This window comes from Agelaius phoeniceus, chromosome 32 (assembly GCF_051311805.1).
Source record: "Agelaius phoeniceus isolate bAgePho1 chromosome 32, bAgePho1.hap1, whole genome shotgun sequence".
Taxonomy (NCBI): domain Eukaryota; kingdom Metazoa; phylum Chordata; class Aves; order Passeriformes; family Icteridae; genus Agelaius; species Agelaius phoeniceus.
In genome coordinates this window covers 876,510-901,340 of record NC_135296.1, presented here as the reverse complement: position 1 = coordinate 901,340, position 24,831 = coordinate 876,510, and the positions used below count along the sequence as shown (strand labels likewise).

At 50.0% G+C, this 24,831-nt stretch overlaps 1 protein-coding gene and 1 long non-coding RNA gene across 8 annotated transcripts in view; both read left to right on the top strand.

Moving 5' to 3' along the window:
• BRD4 (bromodomain containing 4) overlaps positions 1–24,831 on the top strand; it is a 63,967-nt gene that overhangs the window by 16,292 nt on the left and 22,844 nt on the right. For 5 of the 6 annotated variants that reach the window (XM_077192235.1, XM_077192237.1, XM_077192236.1 and 2 more), the window contains exons 4-12: positions 1,561–1,879; positions 5,885–6,022; positions 8,846–8,981; positions 10,857–11,131; positions 12,839–13,201; positions 14,530–14,658; positions 16,944–17,153; positions 21,600–21,799; positions 22,867–23,165. In XM_077192235.1, the coding sequence (XP_077048350.1) occupies positions 1,561–1,879; positions 5,885–6,022; positions 8,846–8,981; positions 10,857–11,131; positions 12,839–13,201; positions 14,530–14,658; positions 16,944–17,153; positions 21,600–21,799; positions 22,867–23,165 (2,069 nt within the window). The remainder of the gene's footprint in view (positions 1–1,560; positions 1,880–5,884; positions 6,023–8,845; positions 8,982–10,856; positions 11,132–12,838; positions 13,202–14,529; positions 14,659–16,943; positions 17,154–21,599; positions 21,800–22,866; positions 23,166–24,831) is intronic. The other variant, XM_077192239.1, reaches the window with a different exon arrangement.
• LOC143696279 (uncharacterized) lies at positions 11,295–12,832 on the top strand. 2 transcript variants are annotated; one of them, XR_013185709.1, is made up of 3 exons: positions 11,295–11,770; positions 11,895–12,208; positions 12,271–12,832. It is a non-coding gene; the product is annotated as an uncharacterized LOC143696279 (long non-coding RNA). The 2 variants fall into 2 exon arrangements; XR_013185710.1 differs by having other exon boundaries at positions 11,302–11,798; positions 12,007–12,208.

Below are 24,831 nucleotides of genomic sequence, written 5' to 3'. Positions count from 1 at the left end.
TTGGTGCCACCCCAGGGTGATCCCAGATCCATCTCAGGGTGATCCCAACCCCTTGGTGCCACCTCAGCCTGGTCCCAACCCCTTGAGTTGACCTTGGTGCCACCTCAGGTCCCTCAGGCTGGTCCCAACCCCTTGGTGCCACCTCAGGGTGGTCCCAGATCCATCTCAGGGTGATCCCAACCCCCCAAAATCCACATCAGGCTGGTTCCACCCCCTTGGTGCCACCTCAGGGTGACCCCAAAGCCACCTCAGGTCCCTCAGGCTGGTCCCAACCCCCTTGGTGCCACCTCAGGGTGATCCCAACCCCTTGAGTTGACCTTGGTGCCACCTCAGGTCCCTCAGGCTGGTCCCAACTCCCTTGATGCCACCTCAGGGTGATCCCAAAGCCCAAAATCCACCCCAGGGTGGTCCCAGATCCATCTCAGGTTGATCCCAACTCCCTGGTGCCACCTCAGGGTGGTCCCAACCCCCTTGGTGACACCTCAGGGTGATCCCAAAGCCACCTCAGGGTGGTCCCAGATCCATCTCAGGGTGATCTCAACCCCCTTTGGTGCCACCCCAGGCTGGTCCCACCCCCCTTGGTGCCACCTCAGGCTGGTCCCACCCCCCTTGGTGCCACCTCAGGCTGGTCCCAACCCCAAAATCCACCTCAGGTCCCTCAGGCTGGTCCCACCCCCTTTGGTGCCACCCCAGGCTGGTCCCACCCCCATTTGGTGCCACCCCAGGCTGGTCCCACCCCCTTGGTGCCACCCCAGTCTGGTCCCACCCCCCTTGGTGCCACCCCAGGGTGGTCCCACCCCTCTTGGTGCCACCCCAGGCTGGTCCCACCCCCATTTGGTGCCACCCCAGGCTGGTCCCACCCCCATTTGGTGCCACCCCAGGCTGGTCCCAGCCCCCATTTGGTGCCACCCCAGGCTGGTCCCAGCCCCATTTGGTGCCACCCCAGGCTGGTCCCACCCCCATTTGGCACCACCCCAGGATGGTCCCACCCCCCTTGGTGCCACCCCAGGATGGTCCCACCCCCTTGGTGCCACCCCAGGCTGGTCCCACCCCCATTTGGTCCCACCCCCATTTGGTCCCACCCCCATTTGGTGCCACCCCAGGCCGGCCCCCCCCCCCCATTTGGTGCCACCCCAGGCTGGTCCCACCCCCCTTGGCGCCACCCCAGGATGATCCCACCCCCATTTGGTGCCACCCCAGGCTGGTCCCACCCCCATTTGGTCCCACCCCCATTTGGTCCCACCCCCATTTGGTGCCACCCCAGGCTGGTCCCACCCCCCATTTGGTGCCACCCCAGGCTGGTCCCACCCCATTTGGTGCCACCCCAGGATGGTCCCACCCCCTTGGTGCCACCCCAGGCCGGTCCCACCCCCATTTGGTGCCACCCCAGGATGGTCCCACCCCCATTTGGTGCCACCCCAGGCCGGTCCCACCCCCATTTGGTGCCACCCCAGGATGGTCCCACCCCCATTTGGTGCCACCCCAGGCCGGTCCCACCCCCATTTGGTGCCACCCCAGGCTGGTCCCCCCCCTGCAGCTCCGTGCTCCGTGCACCCGCAGGGTCTCCGGTGAGGAATGCAACGGCATCAACGCCATGGCGGCCGAGAGCGGCCCCGGCACGCGCCTGCGGAACCTCCCGGTGCTGCCGGACGCCTTGGACTCCAGCCAGGGCTCGGCGGCGCCGGCGCCCGGCCAGGCCCAGCCCGGGGGCGGCGTCGGGGTCAATCCGCCGCCGCCCGAGACCTCCAACCCCAACAAACCCAAGCGCCAAACCAACCAGCTGCAGTATCTGCTCAAGGTGGTCCTCAAGACCCTCTGGAAGCATCAGTTCGCGTGGCCCTTCCAGCAGCCCGTGGACGCCGTCAAGCTCAACCTCCCGGTGAGCGCGGGACAAGGTTGGGGTGCCCTTGGAAGGTTGGGGTTCCCTTGGAATGTTGGGGTTCCCTTGGAATGTTGGGGGTCTCTTGTAATGTTGGGGGTCTCCAGGAACTGGAGAAGGTTGGGGGTCTCCAGAGATTGGGGTTCTTCAGGAGCTGGAGAAGGTTGGGGTTCCCTTGGAATGTTGGGGGTCTCCAGGATCTGGAGAAGGTTGGGGGTCTCCAGAGATTGGGGTTCTTCAGGAACTGGAGAAGGTTGGGGTTCCCTTGGAATGTTGGGGGTCGCCAGGAACTGGAGAAGGTTGGGGTTCTTCAGGATCTGGAGAAGGTTGGGGGTCTCCAGGGATAGGGGTTCTCCAGGAACTGGGGGATATTGGGGTTCCCTTGGAAGGTTGGGGGTCTCCAGGAACTGGGGAACATTGGGGTGCCCTTGGAAGGTTGGGGGTCTCCAGGATCTCGAGAAGGTTGGGGGTCTCCAGGAACTGGGGAATGTTGGGATTCCCTTGGAATGTTGGGGCTCTCCAGGAGTTGGGGAAGGTTGGGGTTCCCTTGGAATGTTGGGGTTCTTCAGGGGTTGGGGAACGTTGGGGTTCTCCAGGATCTAGAGAAAGTTGGGGGTCTCCAGGAACTGGGGGATGTTGGGGTTCTCTTGGAATGTTGGGGGTCTCCAGGAACTGGAGAAGGTTGGGGGTCTCCAGAGATTGGGGTTCTTCAGGAGCTGGAGAAGGTTGGGGGTCTTCAGGATCTGGAGAAGGTTGGGGTTCTCCAGGGATAGGGGTTCTCCAGGAACTGGGGGATGTTGGGGTTCCCTTGGAATGTTGGGGTTCTCCAGGATCTGGAGAAGGTTGGGGATCTCCAGGGATTGGGGAAGGTTGGGGTTCTCCAGGATCTGGAGAAGGTTGGGGTTCCCTTGGAATGTTGGGGGTCCCCAGGATCTGGAGAAGATTGGGGTTCTCCAGGGACTGGGGTTCTCCAGGAGTTTGGGAAGGTTGCGGGTCACCAGGAACTGGGGGATGTTGGGGTTCCCTTGGAAGGTTGGGGTTCTCCAGGAGCTGGAGAAGGTTGGGGGTCTCCAGAGGTTGGGGAATGATCCCATGCTGGAGTTGGTGACCCCAGGGTTGAGTTGGTGACCCCAGGGTTGAGTTGGTGACCCCAGGGTTGGGTTGGTGACCCCATGGTTGGGTTGGTGACCCCGTGGTGACCCCAGGGTTGAGTTGGTGACCCCATGGTTGGGTTGGTGACCCCATGGTTGAGTTGGTGACCCCAAGGTTGGGTTGGTGACCCCATGGTTGAGTTGATGTCCCCATGGTTGAGTTGATGTCCCCATGGTTGGGTTGGTGACCCCATGGTTGAGTTGGTGACCCCAGGGTTGAGTTGGTGACCCCAGGGTTGAGTTGGTGACCCCGTGGTTGAGTTGGTGACCCCAGGGTTGAGTTGGTGACCCCAGGGTTGGGTTGGTGACCCCATGGTTGGGTTGGTGACCCCGTGGTTGGGTTGGTGACCCCAAGGTTGGGTTGGTGACCCCAGGGTTGAGTTGGTGACCCCAGGGTTGGGTTGGTGACCCCAGGGTTGAGTTGGTGACCCCAGGGTTGAGTTGGTGACCCCGTGGTTGAGTTGGTGACCCCATGGTTGAGTTGGTGACCCCATGGTTGAGTTGATGTCCCCATGGTTGGGTTGGTGACCCCATGGTTGGGTTGGTGACCCCATGGTTGGGTTGGTGACCCCAGGGTTGAGTTGGTGACCCCATGGTTGAGTTGGTGACCCCAGGGTTGGGTTGGTGACCCCAGGGTTGAATTGGTGACCCCGTGGTTGGGTTGGTGACCCCAGGGTTGAGTTGGTGACCCCAGGGTTGATTTCATGACCCCAGGGTTGAGTTGGTGACCCCATGGTTGAGTTGGTGACCCCAGGGTTGATTTCATGACCCCAGGGTTGAGTTGGTGTCTCCATGGTTGGGTTGGTGACCCCGGGGTTGAGTTGGTGTCCCCATGGTTGAGTTGGTGACCCCATGGTTGAGTTGGTGTCCCCGGGGTTGAGTTGGTGACCCCGTGGTTGGGTTGGTGACCCCGTGGTTGGGTTGGTGACCCCAGGGTTGAGTTGGTGACCCCGTGGTTGGGTTGGTGACTCCATGGTTGAGTTGGTGACCCCGGGGTTGAGTTGGTGTCCCCATGGTTGAGTTGGTGACCCCGTGGTTGGGTTGGTGACCCCAGGGTTGAGTTGGTGACCCCGTGGTTGGGTTGGTGACTCCATGGTTGAGTTGGTGACCCCATGGTTGGGTTGGTGACCCCAGGGTTGAGTTGGTGACCCCAGGGTTGGGTTGGTGACCCCAGGGTTGAGTTGGTGACCCCGTGGTTGGGTTGGTGACCCCATGGTTGGGTTGGTGACTCCATGGTTGAGTTGGTGTCCCCGGGGTTGAGTTGGTGACCCCATGGTTGGGTTGGTGACCCCACACTTGAGTTGGTGACCCCATGGTTGAGTTGGTGTCCCCGGGGTTGAGTTGGTGACCCCATGGTTGGGTTGGTGACCCCACACTTGAGTTGGTGACCCCATGGTTGAGTTGGTGACCCCAGGGTTGAGTTGGTGACCCCATTATTGAGTTGGTGACCCCGTGGTTGGGTTGGTGACCCCATGGTTGAGTTGGTGACCCCATGGTTGAGTTGGTGACCCCAGGGTTGAGTTGGTGACTCCATGCCTGAGTTGATGTCCCCAGGGTTGAGTTGGTGTCTCCATGGTTGAGTTGGTGACCCCGTGGTGACCCCAGGGTTGAGTTGGTGACTCCATGGTTGAGTTGGTGACCCCAGGGTTGATTTCATGACCCCAGGGTTGAGTTGGTGTCTCCATGGTTGGGTTGGTGACCCCAGGGTTGAGTTGGTGTCCCCATGGTTGAGTTGGTGACTCCATGGTTGAGTTGGTGACCCTGTGCCTGAGTTGGTGACCCCAGGGTTGAGTTGGTGACCCCAGGGTTGGGTTGGTGACTCCATGGTTGAGTTGGTGACCCCGTGGTTGGGTTGGTGACCCCATGGTTGGATTGGTGACCCCAGGGTTGAGTTGGTGACCCCAGGGTTGGGTTGGTGACCCCAGGGTTGAGTTGGTGACCCCAGGGTTGAGTTGGTGACCCCATGGTTGGGTTGGTGTCTCCATGGTTGGATTGGTGACCCCAGGGTTGAGTTGGTGACCCCAGGGTTGGGTTGGTGACCCCAGGGTTGAGTTGGTGACCCCGTGGTTGGGTTGGTGACCCCAGGGTTGGGTTGGTGACTCCATGGTTGGGTTGGTGACCCCAGGGTTGGGTTGGTGACCCCAGGGTTGGGTTGATGTCCCCACGGTTGGGTTGGTGACCCCAGGGTTGAGTTGGTGACCCAAAGTCAAACTTGGTCCATTTTGGTGCCTTTGGGATGAAATTTCCCGAATTTTCCTCCTTTATTTATGAAAAATCCCTAATGGTTTTTTCCCACAATTATTATAAAATAATGAATTTTTTCCAGTATTTTTTAAAATAATTACATTTTTTCCAGGATTATTCTAAACTAATTAATTTTCTCCAGTATTTTTAAAAAATAATTAAAATTTTCCAGTATTTTTATAAAATAATTAAAAATTTTTCCAGTATTTTTATAAAATAATCAATTTTTTCTCCAGTATTTTAATTAAATTTTTTTTTTTTTTAGTTTTTTTTTTTAATAATTAATTTTTTTCCCAGTATTTTTATAAAATAATGAATTTTTTTTTTCAGGATTATTCTAAAATAATTAAAATTTTTTCCTGGATTATTCTATAATAATTCCATTTTGTTCAGGATTATTCTAAAATAATTACTTTTTTCCAGGATTATTCAGAATTATTCTAAATAAATAAAATAAAATAATGATTCATTTATTTTTATTTATTTTTATTTATTCTAAAATAATTCATTTTTTCCAGTATTTTTATAAAATAATTAAAATTTTTTTCAGTATATTTATAAAATAATTAAATTTTTCCTGTATTTTAATCAAATAATTTATTTTTCCCAGGATTATTATAAAATCATCAAGACTCCGATGGACATGGGAACAATTAAGAAACGTTTGGAGAACAATTATTACTGGAACGCCCAGGAGTGCATCCAGGATTTCAACACCATGTTTACAAACTGCTACATCTACAACAAGGTGGGAAAAAATTGGGAATTTTGGGGGAAAATTGGGAAATTTGGGGAAAAAATTTGGAATTTTGGGGAAAAAAGGGGAAATTTTGGGGAAAAAAGGGGAAATTTTGGGGAAAAAATGCAAATTTTTTGGGGGGGAGAATGGGAATTTTGAGGGGAAAAATTCGGAATTTTTGGAGGTAATAAATGGGAATTTCTGGAGGAAAAAAATGGGGATTTTTTGGGAGAAAATTTGGAATTTTAGGGGGAAAAATTTGGAATTTTGGGGGGAAAATTTGGAATTTTTAGGGGGAAAAATTGGAATTTTTCGAGGAAAAATGGGAATTTTTGCAGGGGAAATGGGAATTTGGGGGGAGAAAAATGGGGATTTTGGGGGGGAAATGGCAATTTTTTGGAGGAAAAATGGGGATTTTCGGGGGAAAATGGGGATTTTGGGGGGAAAATTTGGAATTTTTAGGGGGAAAAAAATGGGGATTTTTTTTGGGTAAAAATGGGAATTTTTGCAGGGGAAATGGGGATTTTTGCAGGTAATAAATGGGAATTTTTGGAGGGAAAATGGGAATTTTTGGAGGTAAAAAATGGGAATTTTTTGAGAGGAAATGGGGATTTTTGAGGGGGGAAATTTGGAATTTTTTGGGGTAAAGGGGAATTTTTTGGGGAAAAATGGGGTTTTTGGCAGGGAAAATTAGGATTTTTGGAGGTAAAAAATGGGAATTTTCGCAGGTAAAAAATGGGGATTTTGGGGGGAACATTTGAAATATTTGGAGGTTAAAAATGGGAATTTTTGGGGGGAAAATAGGGAATTTTGGGGAAAAAAAGGGGAATTTTTTGGGGAAAAATGGGGATTTTGGCAGGGAAAATTAGGATTTTTGGCGGTTAAAAATGGGAATTTTTTGGGGGGAAAATGGGGATTTTGGAGGGGGAGAAAAATGGGGATTTTGGGGGGAAAAATTGGAATTTTTGGAGGTAATAAATGGGAATTTCTGGAGGAAAAAAATGGGGATTTTTTGGGAGAAAATTTGGAATTTTGGGGGGGAAAATTTGGAATTTTTAGGGGGGAAATGGGAATTTTTGAGGGGAAAAATTTGGAATTTTTGGAGGTAATAAATGGGAATTTTTGCAGGGGAAAAAATGGGAATTTGGGGGAAAAGTGGGGATTTTTTGGGAGAAAATGGGAATTTTTGGCGGGGAAAAATGAGGATTTTTTGGGGGGAAAATTGGGATTTTTTGGGGGGAAAATGGGGATTTTTGCAGGTAAAAAAATGGGGATTTTGGGGGGGGAAATTGGAATTTTTTAAGGAAAAATGGGAGTTTTTGCAGGGGAAATGGGGATTTTTGCAGGTAAAAAATGGGAATTTTTGCAGGGAAAATGGGAATTTTGAGGGGAAAAATTTGGAATTTTTGGAGGTAATAAATGGGAATTTTTGTAGGGAAAATGGGAATTTTTGGAGGTAAAAAATGGGAATTTTTTGAGAGGAAATGGGGATTTTTGAGGGGGGAAATTTGGAATTTTTAGGGGTAAAGGGGAATTTTTGGGGGAAAAATGGGGTTTTTGGCAGGGAAAATTAGGATTTTTGGAGGTAAAAAATGGGAATTTTTGCAGGTAAAAAATGGGGATTTTGGGGGGAACATTTGAAATATTTGGAGGTTAAAAATGGGAATTTTTGGGGGGAAAATAGGGAATTTTGGGGAAAAAAAGGGGAATTTTTTGGGGAAAAATGGGGATTTTGGCAGGGAAAATTAGGATTTTTGGCGGTTAAAAATGGGAATTTTTTGGGGGGAAAATGGAGATTTTGGAGGGGGAGAAAAATGGGGATTTTGGGGGGAAAAATTGGAATTTTTGGAGGTAATAAATGGGAATTTTTTGAGAGGAAATGGGAATTTTTGGGGGGGTAATTTGGAATTTTTGCAGGTGAAAAATGGGGATTTTTTGGGGGGGAAAATTTGGAATTTTTGGGGGGAAAAATTTGGAATTTTTGGAGGTAATAAATGGGAATTTCTGGAGGAAAAAAATGGGGATTTTTTGGGAGAAAATTTGGAATTTTGGGGGGAAAAATTTGGAATTTTTAGGGGGGAAATGGGAATTTTTGAGGGGAAAAATTTGGAATTTTTGGAGGTAATAAATGGGAATTTTTGCAGGGAAAAAATGGGAATTTGGGGGAAAAGTGGGGATTTTTTGGGAGAAAATGGGAATTTTTGGGGGGGAAAATTTGGAATTTTGGGGGGAAAATTTGGAATTTTTAGGGGGAAAAATTGGAATTTTTTGAGGAAAAATGGGAATTTTTGCAGGGGAAATGGGAATTTGGGGGGAGAAAAATGGGGATTTTGGGGGGGGAAATTGGAATTTTTTAAGGAAAAATGGGAGTTTTTGCAGGGGAAATGGGGATTTTTGCAGGTAAAAAATGGGAATTTTTGCAGGGAAAATGGGAATTTTGAGGGGAAAAATTTGGAATTCTTGGAGGTAATAAATGGGAATTTTTGTAGGGAAAATGGGAATTTTTGGAGGTTAAAAATGGGAATTTTTGGAGAGGAAATGAGAATTTTGGGGGGGAACATTTGGAATTTTTGCAGGTAAAAAATGGGAATTTTGGGGGGAAAATGGGAAATCCTGGGGGAAAAAAAAAAGGAATTTTGGTGGGGATTTTTTGGGGAGGAAAATGGGAATTTTTTTGGGAAAAATGGGAATTTTTGGAGGTAAAAAATGGGAAATTTATGGGAGGAAAATGGGAATTTTGGGGGGCAAAATGGGGCTTTTTGCAGGTAAAAAATGGGAATTTTTTGGAACAAGTTCTTTTTCCCTAAATTGTGCTTTTCCCCCATTTTGCAGCCAGGGGATGACATCGTGCTGATGGCAGAGGCTCTGGAGAAGCTTTTCCTGCAGAAAATCTCGGAGATGACTCAGGAGGAGACGGAAATCGTCATCGCCCAGAGCAAGGGCCGGGGCCGCGCCCGCAAGGACCCAGGTGGGGCTGCCAGGACGGCCCAAAATTCCCCAAATCAGCCCCAAAAAATTCCCCAAATCAGCCCCAAATCAGCCCCAAAAAATTCCCCAAATCGGCCCCAAAAATTCCCCAAATCATCCCCAAAAATTCCCCAAATTGTCTCCTCAAAATTCCCCAAATCGTCCTCAAAATTCCCCAAAAATTCCCCAAATCGTCTCCAAATCATCCCCAAAATATTCCCCAAATCATCCCCAAAAATTCCCCAAATTGTCTCCTCAAAATTCCCCCAATCATCCCCAAATCATCCCCAAAATTGCCCAAATCGGCCCCAAAAATTCCCCAAATCATCCCCAAAAATTCCCCAAATTGTCTCCTCAAAATTCCCCAAATTGTCTCCTCAAAATTCCCCAAATCGTCCCCAAAAATTCCCCAAATCGTCTCCAAATCATCCCCAAAATATTCCCAAATCGTCCCCAAAAATTCCCCAAATCGTCTCCTCAAAATTCCCCAAATCATCCCCAAAAATTCCCAAAATCATCCCCAAAAATTCCCCAAATCGTCCCCAAAAATTCCCCAAATCATCCCCAAAAATTCCCCATACCATCCCCAAAATTCCCCAAATCGTCCCCAAAAATTCCCCAAATCATCCCCAAAATTCCCTCTCTATTTTCCCCCTATTTTCTCCCCATTTTCCCCCCCTCATTTCCCCCATATTTTCCCCATATTTTCCCCCATTTCCCAATCTATTTTCCCCATATTTTTCCCCCATATTTTTCCCCATTTTCCCCCCATTTTCCCCTATATTTTCCCCATATTTTCCCCCATTCCCAATCTATTTTCTCCCCTCTCTCCAGCAGTGCCCTCCAAGCCGGGCTCCTCTGCGGTTCCCAACACCTCCCCATTTCCCCCCATTTTCCCCATATTTTTCCCCCCTATTTCCCAATCTATTTTCCCCCCTATTTTCCCCCATATTTTCCCCTATAATCCCCATATTTTCCCCCATTTTCCCCATATTTTCCCCATCTTTTCCCCCATTCCCAATCTATTTTCTCCCATCTCTCCAGCAGTGCCCTCCAAGCCGGGCTCCTCTGCGGTTCCCAACACCTCCCCATTTCCCCCCATTTTCCCCATATTTTTCCCCCCATTTTCCCCATATTTTTCCCCCCATTTCCCCATATTTTCCTCCCATTTTCCCATATTTTTCCCCATATTTTCCCCCATATTTCCCCCCATATTTTCCCCCATTCCCAATCTATTTTCTCCCCTCTCTCCAGCAGTGCCCTCCAAGCCGGGCTCCTCCGCGGTTCCCAACGCCTCCTAGGGCTCCTCCCCGGCTCATTTTCCCCATATTTTTCCCCCATTTTCCCCCCTGTTTCCCCGAATTTTTCCCCCCATTTTCCCCATATTTTCCCCTATCTCCCCATATTTCCCCCCCTATAATCCCCAATATTTCCCCTCTCTCCAGCAGTGCCCTCCAAGCCGGGCTCCTCTGCGGTTCCCAACACCTCCCCATTTCCCCCCATTTTCCCCATATTTTTCCCCCCTATTTCCCAATCTATTTTCCCCCCTATTTCCCCATATTTTCCCCTATAATCCCCATATTTTCCCCCATTTTCCCCATATTTTCCCCCATTTTCCCCCATTCCCAATCTATTTTCTCCCCTCTCTCCAGCAGTGCCCTCCAAGCCGGGCTCCTCCGCGGTTCCCAACGCCTCCCTGGCTCATTTCCCCCCATTTTCCCCCATTTCCCAATCTATTTTCCTCATATTTTCCCCCATATTTTCCCCCATTTTCCCCATATTTTCCCCCATTCCCAAGCTATTTTCCCCATAATTTTCCCCATATTTTTCCCCATATTTTCCCCCATTCCCAATCTATTTTCTCCCCTCTCTCCAGCAGTGCCCTCCAAGCCGGGCTCCTCCGCGGTTCCCAACGCCTCCCAAGGCTCCTCCCCGGCTCCCCCGGCCCCCGCGGCTCCCCCGGTTCCGGGCCTGGCGCCGCCGTTGCCCTTCGGGGCTCCCGGCCCGGGGGCTCCGGAGCTGCTGGTGCCGCCCGCGGTGACCGTGGTGCCCCCCGTGCCCGCCCCGCCCGCCCCGGCCCCGCCCGCCCCGGCCGCGCCCGCCCTGCAGCCCCACCCGCCCGTCATCCCCACGCCCGCCCAGCCCGTCAAGGTCAGTGGCGCTCGTTAGCGGCGCTAATTGGGCTCATTAGGGGTGGGGGCGGTGGCCTTGGGGTTGGTGGTGTTAATTGTTTTATTGGTGTTATTATAATTGGGTTCATTAGGGGTGGGAGGGGCGGCCCTTGGGTTGGTGGTGTTAATTGTTTTAATGGTATTATTATAATTGGGGTCATTAGGGGTGGGAGGGGCAGCCTTGGGGTTGGTGGTGTTAATTGTTTTAATGGTGTTATTATAATTGGGTTCATTAGGGGTGGGAGGGGCGGCCTTGGGGTTGGTGGTGTTAATTGTTTTATTGGTGTTATTATTATATTATTATTATTATCATCATCGTAATTATTGTTATCGTTATTATTAGCACCGTTATTATCATTATTATCAATAATGCTTCATTAGGCACCAGTAATTAGCTTAATTAGGGAGTGGGGTTGCGGTTGGTGTTGGTGGTGTTAATTGTTTTATTGTTGTTATTATTATTATTATTATTACCACTTTATTAGCTGCCGGTAATTAGCTTAATTAGAGGGTGGGGTTGGTGTTGGTTGTGTTAATTGTTGTTTATATTATTATTATTATTATTACTGGTGTTGGGATTTATTATTGTATTTAATGTTATTTATTGAGAGATCCCGAGGTAGAAACTCCAAAACCCCAATCCCAAGGTAGAAACTCCAAAACCCCAATGAAGCATCCAAAGTAGAAGCTCCAAACCCCAATGAGAGATCCCAAGGTAGAAACTCCAGAACCCCAATGCCAAGGTAGAAACTCCAAAACCCAAATCCTCAATGAGTGATCCCAAGGTAGAAACTCCCAATCCCCAGTGAGAGATCCCAAGGTAAAAACTCCAAATCCCCAGTGAGAGATCCCAAGGTAGAAACTCCAAAACCCCAATCCCAAGGTAGAAACTCCAAATCCCCAATTCCAAGGTAGAACCTCCAGAACCCCAATCCCAAGGTAGAAACTCCAAAACCCAATGAGAGATCCCAAGGTAGAACCTCCAAAACACCAATCCCAAGGTAGATACTCCAAATCCCCAATCCCAAGGTAGAAACTCCAAAACCCAAATCCCAAGGTAGAAACACTAAAACCCAATAAGAAATCCCAAGGTAGAAACTCCAGAACCCAAATCCCAAGGTAGAAACTCCAAAACCCCAATCCCAAGGTAGAAACTCCAGAACCCCAATCCCAAGGTAGAAACTCCAAATCCCCAATGAGAAATCCCAAGGTAGAAACTCCAGAACCCCAATCCCAAGGTAGAAACTCCAAATCCCCAATCCCAAGGTAGAAACTCCAAATCCCCAATTCCAAGGTAGAAACTCCAGAACCCCAATCCCAAGGTAGAAACTCCAAAACCCAATGAGAAATCCCAAGGTAGAAACTCCAAAACCCCAGTCCCAAAGTAGAAACTCCAAATCCCCAATCCCAAGGTAGAAACTCCAAAACCCCAGTCCCAAAGTAGAAACTCCAAATCCCCAATCCCAAGGTAGAAACTCCAAAACCCCAGTGAAGGATCCCAAGGTAGAAACACCAAACCCCAATGAGAGATCCCAAGGTAGAACCTCCAGAACCCCAATCCCAAGGTAGAAACTCCCAATCCCCACTGAAGCCTCCCAAAGTAGAAGCTCCAAACCCCAAAGCGCCGCCGCGCGTGCCCGACTCCCACCCCGAACTCCCTCCGCTGTCTCGTGTCCCCCGCTGGCAGACAAAGAAGGGCGTGAAGAGGAAAGCAGACACCACCACTCCCACCACCATGGACCCCATCCACGAGTCGTCCTCGCTGCCCGCCGAGCCCAAGGCCGCCAAGCTGGGCCCGCGGCGCGAGGGCGGCCGGCCCCTCAAGCCCCCCAAGAAGGAGATGCCGGACTCGCAGCAGCACCCGCTGGAGCTGCGCGGCTCCAAGGCCTCGGAGCAGCTCAAATACTGCGGCGGCATCATCAAGGAGATGTTCGCCAAGAAACACGCGGCCTACGCCTGGCCCTTCTACAAACCCGTGGACGTGGAGGCGCTGGGGCTGCACGACTACTGCGACATCATCAAACACCCCATGGACCTCAGCACCATCAAGGTGAGCGGGGAATGGGGCAATATGGGGAAATATGGGGGATTTGGGGGAAAAATGGGGATTATGGGGGGGAAATAGGGGGATAAATGGGGATTATGGGGGGGAAATGGGGGGGTTTGGGGGGACAACTGGGGATTATGGGGGGGGAAATGGGGGCTTTAAGGGGATAAAATGGGGTTTTAAGGGGATAAAATGGGAATTTCAGGGGAAAATTGGGGTTGTAAGGGGATAAAATGGGGTTTTAAGGGGATAAAATGGGAATTTCAGGGGGGAAAATGGGGGAAATATGGGGGGTTGGGGGAGGAAAATGGGGTTTTAGGGGGAAATGGGGGGAATGGGGGGATAAATGGGGATTATGGGGGGATAAATGGGGATTATGGGGGGAAATGGGGGGAAATGGGGTTGTAAGGGGATAAAATGGGAATTTTGGGGGGGGAAATGGGGATTATGGGGGGGGAAATGGGGGTTTTGGGGGGATAAATGAGGATTATGGGGGTTTTAAGGGGATAAAATGGGAATTTTGTGGGGGAAATGGGGTTGTAAGGGGATAAAATGGGGTTTTAAGGGGATAAAATGGGAATTTCAGGGGGAAATATGGGGGGGTTGGGGGAGGAAAATGGGATTTTAGGGGGAAATTGGGGGGTTTGGGGGGATAAATGGGGATTATGGGGGGGGGAATGGGGGTTTAAGGGGAAAAATGGGAATTTTGGGGGGAAAAACGGGGGAAATATGGGGGGGTTGGGGGAGGAAAACGGGGTTTTAGGGGGAAATGGGCGTTTAAGGGGATAAATTGGGATTATGGGGGGGAAATGGGGATAAAATGGGGTTTCAAGGGGATAAAATGGGAATTTTGGGAGGAAGAATGGGAATTTCAGGGGGAAAATGGGGGGGAATGGGGAGAAGTGGGGGTTTGGGTGAATAAAATATGGGGAAAACGGCATTTTAAGGGGATAAAATGGGGTTTGGGGGCTAAAACCAAGATTTCAGGGGAATTAAATGGGATTTGGGTGGGGAAAAATGGGGAAAATGGACAAAAAAAAGGGATTTCTGACCATAAAAAGATTAAAAAAAGCGTTCTTTTGACCAAATCCAGTTGTTTTTATAGACCAAAAAAAGGGGGTTTTGGACCAAAATAAGGTGTTCTTTTGACCAAAAATACTCATTTTCCTGGCCTAAAAAAGGAGGTTTTTAGGGTTTTTACCCAAAAAAAAAATTTTTTTTTTTTTTTGCCCAACCCCACCCCATGAACCTCCCGTCCCAGGTGCTGAATTCTCCTGGAATTGCCCCAGAATTGCCCATTTTTGGTGTTTTTTTCCTCATTCCCGTTGCAGTCCAAGCTGGAGGGCCGGGAGTACCGCGACGCTCAGGAGTTCGCGGCCGACGTGCGGCTGATGTTCTCCAACTGCTACAAGTACAACCCCGCCGACCACGAGGTGGTGGCCATGGCCCGCAAGCTCCAGGTGAGGATTCCCAACTTTCCACAGGAAAATCCCAATTTTTTTTCCCCAGCAGGATTTGCAAAAAAAAAAACCAAAAAACCAAAAAAAATAAAAAAAAACCCACAAAAAAAAATCAGAATAATCAAAATACGATGACTTGGCAAAAAAACGACCCCCAAAAAATTGGGGTGATTTGTTGTTGAAGCGAAGGAATTGGAATTGGAGTTTTGAATTCCCAAATTTCAGGAAAATTCCATTTTTTTTTTTCCCAGCAGGATTTGCAAAAAAAAAAAAAAAAAAAACCGAAAAAAAAAAAAAAAAATCGGAATAATCAAAATACGATGACTCGGCAAAAAAACGACCCCCCAAAAAATTGGGGTGATTTGTTGTTGAAGCGAAGGAATTGGAATTTTGAATTCCCAAATTTCAGGAAAATTCCATTTTTTTTTCCCCAGCAGGATTTGCAAAAAAAAAAAACCCAAAAAAAATCTGAATAATCAAAATCCGATGACTCGGCAAAAAAAGGACCCCCAAAAAATTGGGGTGATTTATTGTTGAAGCGAAGGAATTGGAATTTTGAATTCCCAAATTTCAGGAAAATTCAATTTTTTTTCCTGGCAGGATTTGCAAAAAAAAAAACCCCAAAAAAATCTGAATAATCAAAATCCGATGACTCGGCAAAAAAAGGACCCCAAAAAAATTGGGGTGATTTATTGTTGAAGCGAAGGAATTGGAATTGGAGTTTTGAATTCCCAAATTTCAGGAAAATTCCATTTTTTTTTCCCCAGCAGGATTTGCAAAAAAAAAAAACCCAAAAAAAATCAGAATAATCAAAATACGATGATTCGGCAAAAAAAGGACCCCCAAAAAATTGGGGTGATTTGTTGTTGAAGCAAAGGAATTGGAATTGGAATTTTGAATTCCCAAATTTCAGGAAAATTCCATTTTTTTTCCCAGCAGGATTTGCAAAAAAAAAACCAAAAAAACCCCCCCAAAAATCGGAATAATCAAAATACGATGACTCGGCAAAAAAACGACCCCCAAAAAAATTGGGGTGATTTGTTGTTGAAGTGAAGGAATTAGAATTTGAATTTTGAATTCCCAATGTTCTGGGAAAATTCCCAATGTTCCAAGAAAATTCCTTTATTTTTCCAGTGGGATTTGGGGGAAAAAAATTGGAATAATCAAAAAATGTTGATTTGGCAAAAAAATTATTAAAAAAAAAACTGGGGGAAATCCTTGAAAATTGAGGGAAATTCTTTAAAAAAGGAGTGAAAATCCTTGAAAATCCTTCAAAAGGAGTGGAAACTTCTGGAATGGATGGAGAGGAGAGTGGGCTCTGAATCCATGGTGGAATCGAGGCTGGAAATGACCTCAAAAATCATGGGGTCAACCAAAGATGATCCAAGAAGATCTCAAGAACTTGGAAAATGCAAGTTTTAAATGAGAAATTGAGGAAATTTTGTGAATTTTTGTCCCAAAACCATTTTGGAGATGGTTGAGCTCTCCACTGGGAATCCATGGTGGAATTGGGGATGGAAAAGATCTCAAAAATCATGGGGTCAACCAAAGATGACCCAAGAAGATCTCAAGAACTTGGAAAATGCAAGTTTTAAATGAGAAATCGAGGAAATCCTACAAATTTTCCCCCCAAAACCACCTTGGAGATGGTTGAGATCTTCAGTGAGAATCCATGGTGGAATTGACCTCGAAAATTTTAGGAATCAACCAAAGATGATCCAAGAAGATCTCAATAACTTGGAAAATGCAAGTTTTAAATGAGAAATTGAGGAAATTTTGTGAATTTTTGTCCCAAAACCATTTTGGAGATGGTTGAGATCTCCAGTGGGAATCCATGGTGGAATTGACCTCAATAATTTTGGAATCAACCAAAGATGATCCAAGAAGATCCAGAAGAACTCAAGAATGTGGAAAAAGCAGCTTTTAAGTGAGAAATTGAGGAAATTTTGTGAATTTTTGTCCCAAAACCACCTTGGAGATGGTTGAGCTCTCCAGTGGGAATCCATGGTGGAACCTCTCTAAGACCATCAACCGAAGATGATCCAAGAAGATCTCAAGAACCTGAAAGTCGCAGCTTTCAAATGAGAAATTGAGCAAACCCCATCAATTCTCCCCCAAATCCACCCGGGACAGAGTCAGAATTCCAAGAAACTCCCAAAATTTCAGGGTCCCTCCCCCCACCCCTCGTCCAGGTGTTGTTGACCTTTGGTGCAGGACCCACCTTTGGAGACGCCGCGGTGCCGACGCCGCAGCCTCACCCGGGGCCGTTCCCCCTGTGCTTGCAGGACGTGTTCGAGATGCGCTTTGCCAAGATGCCGGACGAGCCGGAGGAGCCGGTGATCCCCGCCTCGTCCCCCGTGGTGGTCCCGCCCCCCACCAAGGTGGCCCCGCCCTCGTCCAGCGACAGCAGCAGCGACAGCTCCTCCGACAGCGACAGCTCCTCCGACGACTCCGAGGAGGAGCGGGCGCAGCGCTTGGCCGAGCTCCAGGAGCAGGTGCGGGCTGGCCCAGGGCTGCTTCTGGTGGGGTTGGGTGGTCTTGGGGTCATGGCTGGAGGTCAGGGATGGCCCATGATGGTCAGGCCCAGAGACAGCAAAATTGTTGGGTTTGCTGAGCTGAAATCGATGGGTTTGGAGACCCAGAATTGTTGGGTTTGGAGACCCAGAATTGTTGGGTTTGTGGACCCGGAATCGTTGGGTTTGGTGACCCAGAATCGTTGGGATTGTGACCCAAAATCATTGGGTTTATGGACCTAAATCACTGGGTTTTTCAATCCAAAATTGTTGGGTTTGCTGAGCTGAAATCGATGGGTTTGGAGACCCAGAATTGTTGGGTTTGTGGACCTGGAATTGTTGGGTTTGGCAACCCAGAATCATTGGGTTTGGTGACCCAGAATTGTTGGGTTTGTGGACCTGGAATTGTTGGGTTTGGCAACCCAGAATCATTGGGTTTGGTGACCCAGAATTGTTGGGTTTGTGGACCTGGAATTGTTGGGTTTGGTGACCCAGAATTGTTGGGTTTGGTGACCCAGAATTGTTGGGTTTGTCGACCCAAAATCGGTGGATTTGTGACCGAAAATCGTTGGGTTTATGGACCTAAATCACTGGGTTTTTCAATCCAAAATTGTTGGGTTTGTTGACCTGAAATCGTTGGGTTTGTTGACCCAAAATCATTGGATTCTTTGACCAAAAATTGTTGGGTTTGTTGGCCAAATTATTGGGTTCATCATCGTGGAATCATTGGGTTTGTGGATCTAAATATTTGGGTTTGTGGACCCAGAATCGTTTGGTTTGTCAACCCAAAGTCATTTGGTTTGTCAACCTGGAGTTGTTGGGTTTGTGGACCTGGAATTGTTGGGATTGTGACCCAAAATCATTGGGTTTATGGACCTAAAGCATTGGGTTTTTCAATCCAAAATCGTTGGGTTTGTTGACCTGAAATCATTGGATTTGTAGACCCAAAATTTTGGGTTTGTTGACCCAAAATCATTGGATTCTTTGACCGAAAATTGTTGGGTTTGTTGACCAAATTATTGGGTTCATCAACCTGGAATCATTGGGTTTGTGGACCCAGAATCGTTGGGTTTGTCGACCTGGAATTGTTGGGTTTGTAGATCCGGAATCATTGGGTTTGTGACCCAAAATCGTTGGGTTTTTCAACCCAAAATCGTTGGGTTTGTCGACCTGAAATCGTTGGGTTTGCTGACCTACATTGTTGGATTTTTTGACCAGAATTGTTGGGTTTGTTTACCCAAAATCATTGGGTTTGTCGACCAAATTATTGGGTTCGTCAACCTGGAATCATTGGGTTTGTGGATCTAAATATTTGGGTTTGTAGACCCAAAACCATTGGGTTTGTGGACCCAGAATCATTGGGTTTGTGACCCAAAACCATTGGGTTTGTTGACCTGGAATTGTTGGGTTTGTGGACCCAGAATCATCGGGTTTGTCAGCCCAAAATCGGTGGGTTTGGTGATCCAGAATCGCTGGGTTTGTAGATCCAAAATCGTTGGGTTTGTTGACCTAAAGTTGTGTTGGGTTGACCCCAAATTGTTGGGTTTGTTGACCCAAAATCCTTGGTTTGACCCAAAATCCTTGAGTTGGCTTGACTCAAAACTCAGTGACCAGGTGGGGTCAGTCATGGGTTGGGTTTGACGACCCTGGAGGTCTCCATGGACCCTTGGAGATGACAGTGACCACGTGGGGTCAGTCATGGGTTGGGTTTGATGACCCTGGAGGTCTCCATTGACCAGGTGGGATCATGGGTTGGGTTTGATGACCCTGGAGGTCTCCATGGACCTTTGGAGGTGACAGTGACCAGGTGGGGTCAGTCATGGGTTGGGTTTGATGACCCTCAAGGTCTCCATGAACCCTTGGAGGTGACAGTGACCAGGTGGGGTCAGTCATGGGTTGGGTTTGATGACCCTCAAGGTCTCCATGAACCCTTGGAGATGACAGTGACCACGTGGGGTCAGTCATGGGTTGGGTTTGATGACCCTGGAGGTCTCCATGACCAGGTGGGATCATGGGTTGGGTTTGATGACCCTCGAGGTCTCCATGGACCCTTGGAGGCGACAGTGACCAGGTGGGGTCAGTCATGGGTTGGGTTTGATGGTCCTGGAGGTCTCCATGGACCCTGGAGGTCTCCATTGACCAGGTGGGGTCAGTCATGGGTTGGGTTTGATGACCCTGGAGGTCTCCATGGACCCTGGAGGTCTCCATTGACCAGGTGGGGTCATGGGTTGGGTTTGATGACCCTGGAGGTCTCCATGGACCCTGGAGGTCTCCATTGACCAGGTGGGGTCAGTCATGGGTTGGGTTTGATGATCCTGGAGGTCTCCATGGACCCTTGGAGGTGACCAGGTGGGATCATGGGTTGGGTTTGATGACCCTGGAGGTCTCCATGGACCCTGGAGGTCTCCATTGACCAGGTGGGGTCATGGGTTGGGTTTGATGACCCTGGAGGTCTCCATGGACCCTTGGAGGTCTCCATGACCAGGTGGGGTCAGTCATGGGTTGGGTTTGATGGCCCTGGAGGTGTCCATGGACCCTTGGAGGTGACAGTGACCAGGTGGGGTCAGTCATGGGTTGGGTTTGATGGCCCTGGAGGTCTCCATGGACCCTTGGAGGTGACAGTGACCAGGTGGGGTCAGTCATGGGTTGGGTTTGATGGCCCTGGAGGTCTCCATGGACCCTTGGAGGTGACAGTGACCAGGTGGGGTCATGGGTTGGGTTTGATGACCCTGGAGGTCTCCATGAACCTTGGAGGTGACAGTGACCAGGTGGGGTCAGTCATGGGTTGGGTTTGATGACCCTGGAGGTCTCCATGGACCCTGGAGGTCTCCATGACCAGGTGGGGTCAATCATGGGTTGGGTTTGATGACCCTCGAGGTCTCCATGGACCCTTGGAGGTGACAGTGACCAGGTGGGGTCAGTCATGGGTTGGGTTTGATGACCCTGGAGGTCTCCATTGACCAAGTGGGGTCAGTCATGGGTTGGGTTTGATGACCCTGGAGGTCTCCATGGACCCTGGAGGTCTCCATTGACCAGGTGGGATCATGGGTTGGGTTTGATGACCCTGGAGGTCTCCATTGACCAAGTGGGGTCAGTCATGGGTTGGGTTTGATGACCCTGGAGGTCTCCATGACCAGGTGGGATCATGGGTTGGGTTTGATGGCCCTGGAGGTCTCCATGGACCCTGGAGGTGACAGTGACCAGGTGGGGTCAGTCATGGGTTGGGTTTGATGACCCTGGAGGTCTCCATGACCAGGTGGGATCATGGGTTGGGTTTGATGACCCTGGAGGTCTCCATGGACCCTTGGAGGCGACAGTGACCAGGTGGGGTCAGTCATGGGTTGGGTTTGATGACCCTGGAGGTCTCCATGGACCCTGGAGGTGACAGTGACCAGGTGGGGTCAGTCATGGGTTGGGTTTGATGACCCTGGAGGTCTCCATGGACCCTGGAGGTCTCCGTTGACCAGGTGGGGTCATGGGTTGGGTTTGATGATCCTGGAGGTCTCCATGGACCCTTGGAGGTCTCCATTGACCAGGTGGGGTCATGGGTTGGGTTTGATGGCCCTGGAGGTGTCCATGGACCCTTGGAGGTGACAGTGACCAGGTGGGGTCAGTCATGGGTTGGGTTTGATGACCTGGAGGTGTCCATGGACCCTGGAGGTCTCCATTGACCAGGTGGGATCATGGGTTGGGTTTGATGGCCCTGGAGGTCTCCATGAACCCTGGAGGTGACAGTGACCAGGTGGGGTCATGGGTTGGGTTTGATGACCTGGAGGTGTCCATGAACCCTTGGAGGTGACCGTGACCAGGTGGGGTCAGTCATGGGTTGGGTTTGATGACCTGGAGGTGTCCATGGACCCTGGAGGTCTCCATTGGCCAGGTGGGGTCAGTCATGGGTTGGGTTTGATGACCTGGAGGTGTCCATGGACCCTGGAGGTCTCCATTGACCAGGTGGGATCATGGGTTGGATTTGATGACCCTCGAGGTCTCCATGGACCCTTGGAGGTGACAGTGACCAGGTGGGATCATGGGTTGGGTTTGATGACCCTGGAGGTCTCCATGGACCCTGGAGGTCTCCATGACCAGGTGGGGTCAATCATGGGTTGGGTTTGATGACCCTGGAGGTCTCCATGGACCCTTGGAGGTCTCCATGACCAGGTGGGATCATGGGTTGGGTTTGATGACCCTGGAGGTCTCCATGGACCCTTGGAGGTCTCCATGACCAGGTGGGGTCAGTCATGGGTTGGGTTTGATGGCCCTGGAGGTCTCCATTGACCAGGTGGGGTCATGGGTTGGGTTTGATGACCCTCGAGGTCTCCATGGCAGAACTGCGCCCTGCTCTGGCTGAGAATCTTGGCCTCAGTCCCAGGTGGGACCTGACCTTCTGGAGAACTTCCCAGGCTCCCAACCTGTCCCCGTTGCCCACAGCTCAAGGCCGTGCACGAGCAGCTGGCGGCGCTGTCCCAGCCCCAGCAGAACAAACCAAAGAAGAAGGAGAAGGACAAGAAGGAGAAGAAGAAGGAGAAGCACAAAAAGAAGGAGGAGCTGGAGGACACCAAGAAGAGCAAAGCCAAGGAGCCGCCACCCAAGAAGGCCAAGAAGAGCAACAGCAACAGCAGCGCCTCCAGGTGGGCCCTTCCCACAATTCCCTGGGGCGGTTTGGGGATCCCCCAGTGCTAATGAAGGTAATTCATTAATGAGGGACCTCGTGGCCCCAGGGGATGGGTGGGGTTGAGCCCAGCCTTGAGCTCAGCTCAGGGTTTGGGGCTGGTTCTTCTCCGTGGTGCTGGGGACACCTGGCTGGGCAGGTGGAGATGGGCTTGGGGTGTGCAGGAGCAAATTAAGCTCAGCTTTGGGTGTGCAGGAGCAAGTTAAGCTCAGCTTTGGGTGTGCCAGGAGCAAGTTAAGCTCAGCTTTGGCTGTCTGGGAGCAAATTAAGCTCAGCTTTGGGTGTCCAAAACCAACTTGAGCTCAGCTTTGGGTGTCTGGGAGCAAATTAAGCTCAGCTTTGGGTGTCCAAAACCAACTTGAGCTCAGCTTTGGGTGTCTGGGAGCAAATTAAGCTCAGCTTTGGGTGTCCAAAACCAACTTGAGCTCAGCTTTGGGTGTCTGGGAGCAAATTAAGCTCAGCTTTGGGTGTCCAAAACCAACTTGAGCTCAACTTTGGGTGTGCAGGAGCAAGTTAAGCTCCGCTTTGAGTTTCTGAGTAAACCAGGCCTAAACCACCATGCTTTGTTGGCATGAGCAGCAAGAAGGAGGTGGTGGCAGTGAAGTCCTCCAGGTTCCATGAGTTAGGGCCGGTTTAGGCTGGGTTTAAGTCTAAACCCCCATTTTTTGGTCACACACACACCAAGAAGGAGGTGGTGGCAGTGAAGTCCTCCAGGTCCTGTGGATTAGGGCTGGTTTAGGCTGGGTTTAGGTCAGGTTTAGGCCTAAACCCCCATGTTTTGTTGGTGTGAACATCAAGAAGTCGCTGGCAGTGAAGTCCTCCAGGTCCTGTGGGTTAGGGCTGGTTTAGGCTGGGTTTAGGTCAGGTTTAAGGCCTAAACCCCCATGTTTTATGAGTGTGAGCATCAAGAAGTCGCTGGCAGTGAAGTCCTCCAGGTCCTGTGGGTTAGGGCTGGTTTAGGTTGGGTTTAGACCAGGTTTAGGCTGGGTTTAAGCCTAAACCCCCGTGTTTTATTGGCATGAGCAGCAAGAAGGAGCCGGCGCCGGTGAAGCCCAGCAAAGCCGCGCCCGCCTACGAGTCGGAGGAGGAGGAGAAGTGCAAGCCCATGTCCTACGAGGAGAAGCGGCAGCTGAGCCTGGACATCAACAAACTGCCCGGGGAGAAGCTGGGCAGGGTCGTGCACATCATCCAATCCCGGGAGCCCTCGCTCAAGAACTCCAACCCCGACGAGATCGAGATCGACTTCGAGACGCTGAAGCCGTCGACGCTGCGCGAGCTCGAGCGCTACGTCACCTCCTGCCTGCGCAAGAAGAGGAAACCCCCAGGTACCTCCAGACCCCAGAATTTGGGGGTTTTCAGCCCGATTTTATGGTGGTTTTGATCCCCAGGGTTGGGTTTTTTGGAGAGGTTTTGGAGGTGGTTTGGCGTCGCCAAGATGGCAGCGGGTGGGAGTCAAAATGGCGGCAGGTGAGATTCAAAATGGCGGCAGTTAGGATTCAAAATGGCGGCAGGTGGGAGTCAAAATGGCAGCAGGTGGGAGTCAAAATGGCAGCAGGTGGGATTCAAAATGGCGGCAGTTAGGATTCAAAATGGCGGCAGGTGGGAGTCAAAATGGCGGCAGGTGGGATCCAAAATGGCGGCAGGTGAAATTCAAAATGGCAGCAGGTGGGATTCAAAATGGCAGCGGGGGGGATTCAAAATGGCGGCAGGTGAGATTCATAATGGCGGCAGGTGGGATCCAAAATGGCGGCGGGTGGGGTTCAAAATGGCGGCAGGTGTGATCCAAAATGGCGGCAGGTGGGAGTCAAAATGGCGGCAGTTGGGATTCAAAATGGCGGCAGGTGAGATTCAAAATGGCGGCAGTTAGGATTCAAAATGGAGGCAGGTGGGATTCAAAATGGCGGCAGGTGGGATTCAAAATGGCGGCAGTTAGGATTCAAAATGGAGGCAGGTGAAATTCAAAATGGCGGCAGGTGGGATTCAAAATGGCAGCGGGTGAGATTCAAAATGGCAGCAGGTGGGATTCAAAATGGCAGCAGGTGGGATTCAAAATGGCGGCAGGTGGGATTCAAAATGGCGGCAGGTGGGATTCAAAATGGCGGCAGGTGGGATTCAAAATGGCAGCGGGGGGGATTCAAAATGGCGGCAAATGGGATTCAAAATGGCGGCGGGTGGGATCCAAAATGGCAGCGGGTGAGAGTCAAAATGGCAGCAGGTGGGATTCAAAATGGCAGCAGGTGGGATTCAAAATGGCGGCAGGTGGGATTCAAAATGGCAGCAGGGGGGATTCAAAATGGCGGCAGGTGAGATTCAAAATGGCAGCAGGTGAGATTCAAAATGGTGGCAGTTAGGATTCAAAATGGCGGCAGGTGGGATTCAAAATGGCGGCAGGTGGGATTCAAAATGGCGGCCGCTGCTGGTCCCGTTTAGTTGCAATAATTCAAGATTTTATTTTAAAGTTAAAAGTTTTAAATTTTAGAATGCAGGTTTGCAGCAAAGCAGTTGGGATGAACCGGTTGGGTTTGGGCTGAACCAGTTGGGTTTAGGACCAACCAGTTGAGGCAAACCAATCAGTTTAGAACCAACCAGTTGTGATTAGGACAAGCCAGTTGGGTTTAGAGCCAACCAGTTGGTTTTAGGATGAACCAACTGGGTTCAGGATGACCCAGTTGGGTTTAGAACCAACCAGTTGGGTTTAGAACCAGCCAGTTGGGTTTAGAACGGCCCAATTGAGTTTAGAACAAACCAATTGAATTCAGGCTGCCCCAGTTGGGTTTAGGGTGACCCAGCTGGGTTTAGAACCAACCCATTGGGTTAAGAATGAACTGGTTGAGTTTGGAACCAACCGGCTGAGATCAGGCTGCCCCAGTTGGGACTCCCCAGTTGACTTCAGCCCATCCCAGTTGGGTTCAGCCCATCCCAGTTGGGTCAAGGTTCCCATCCCAGTTGGGTCGAGGTTCCCATCCCAGTTGGGTCAAGGTTCCCATCCCA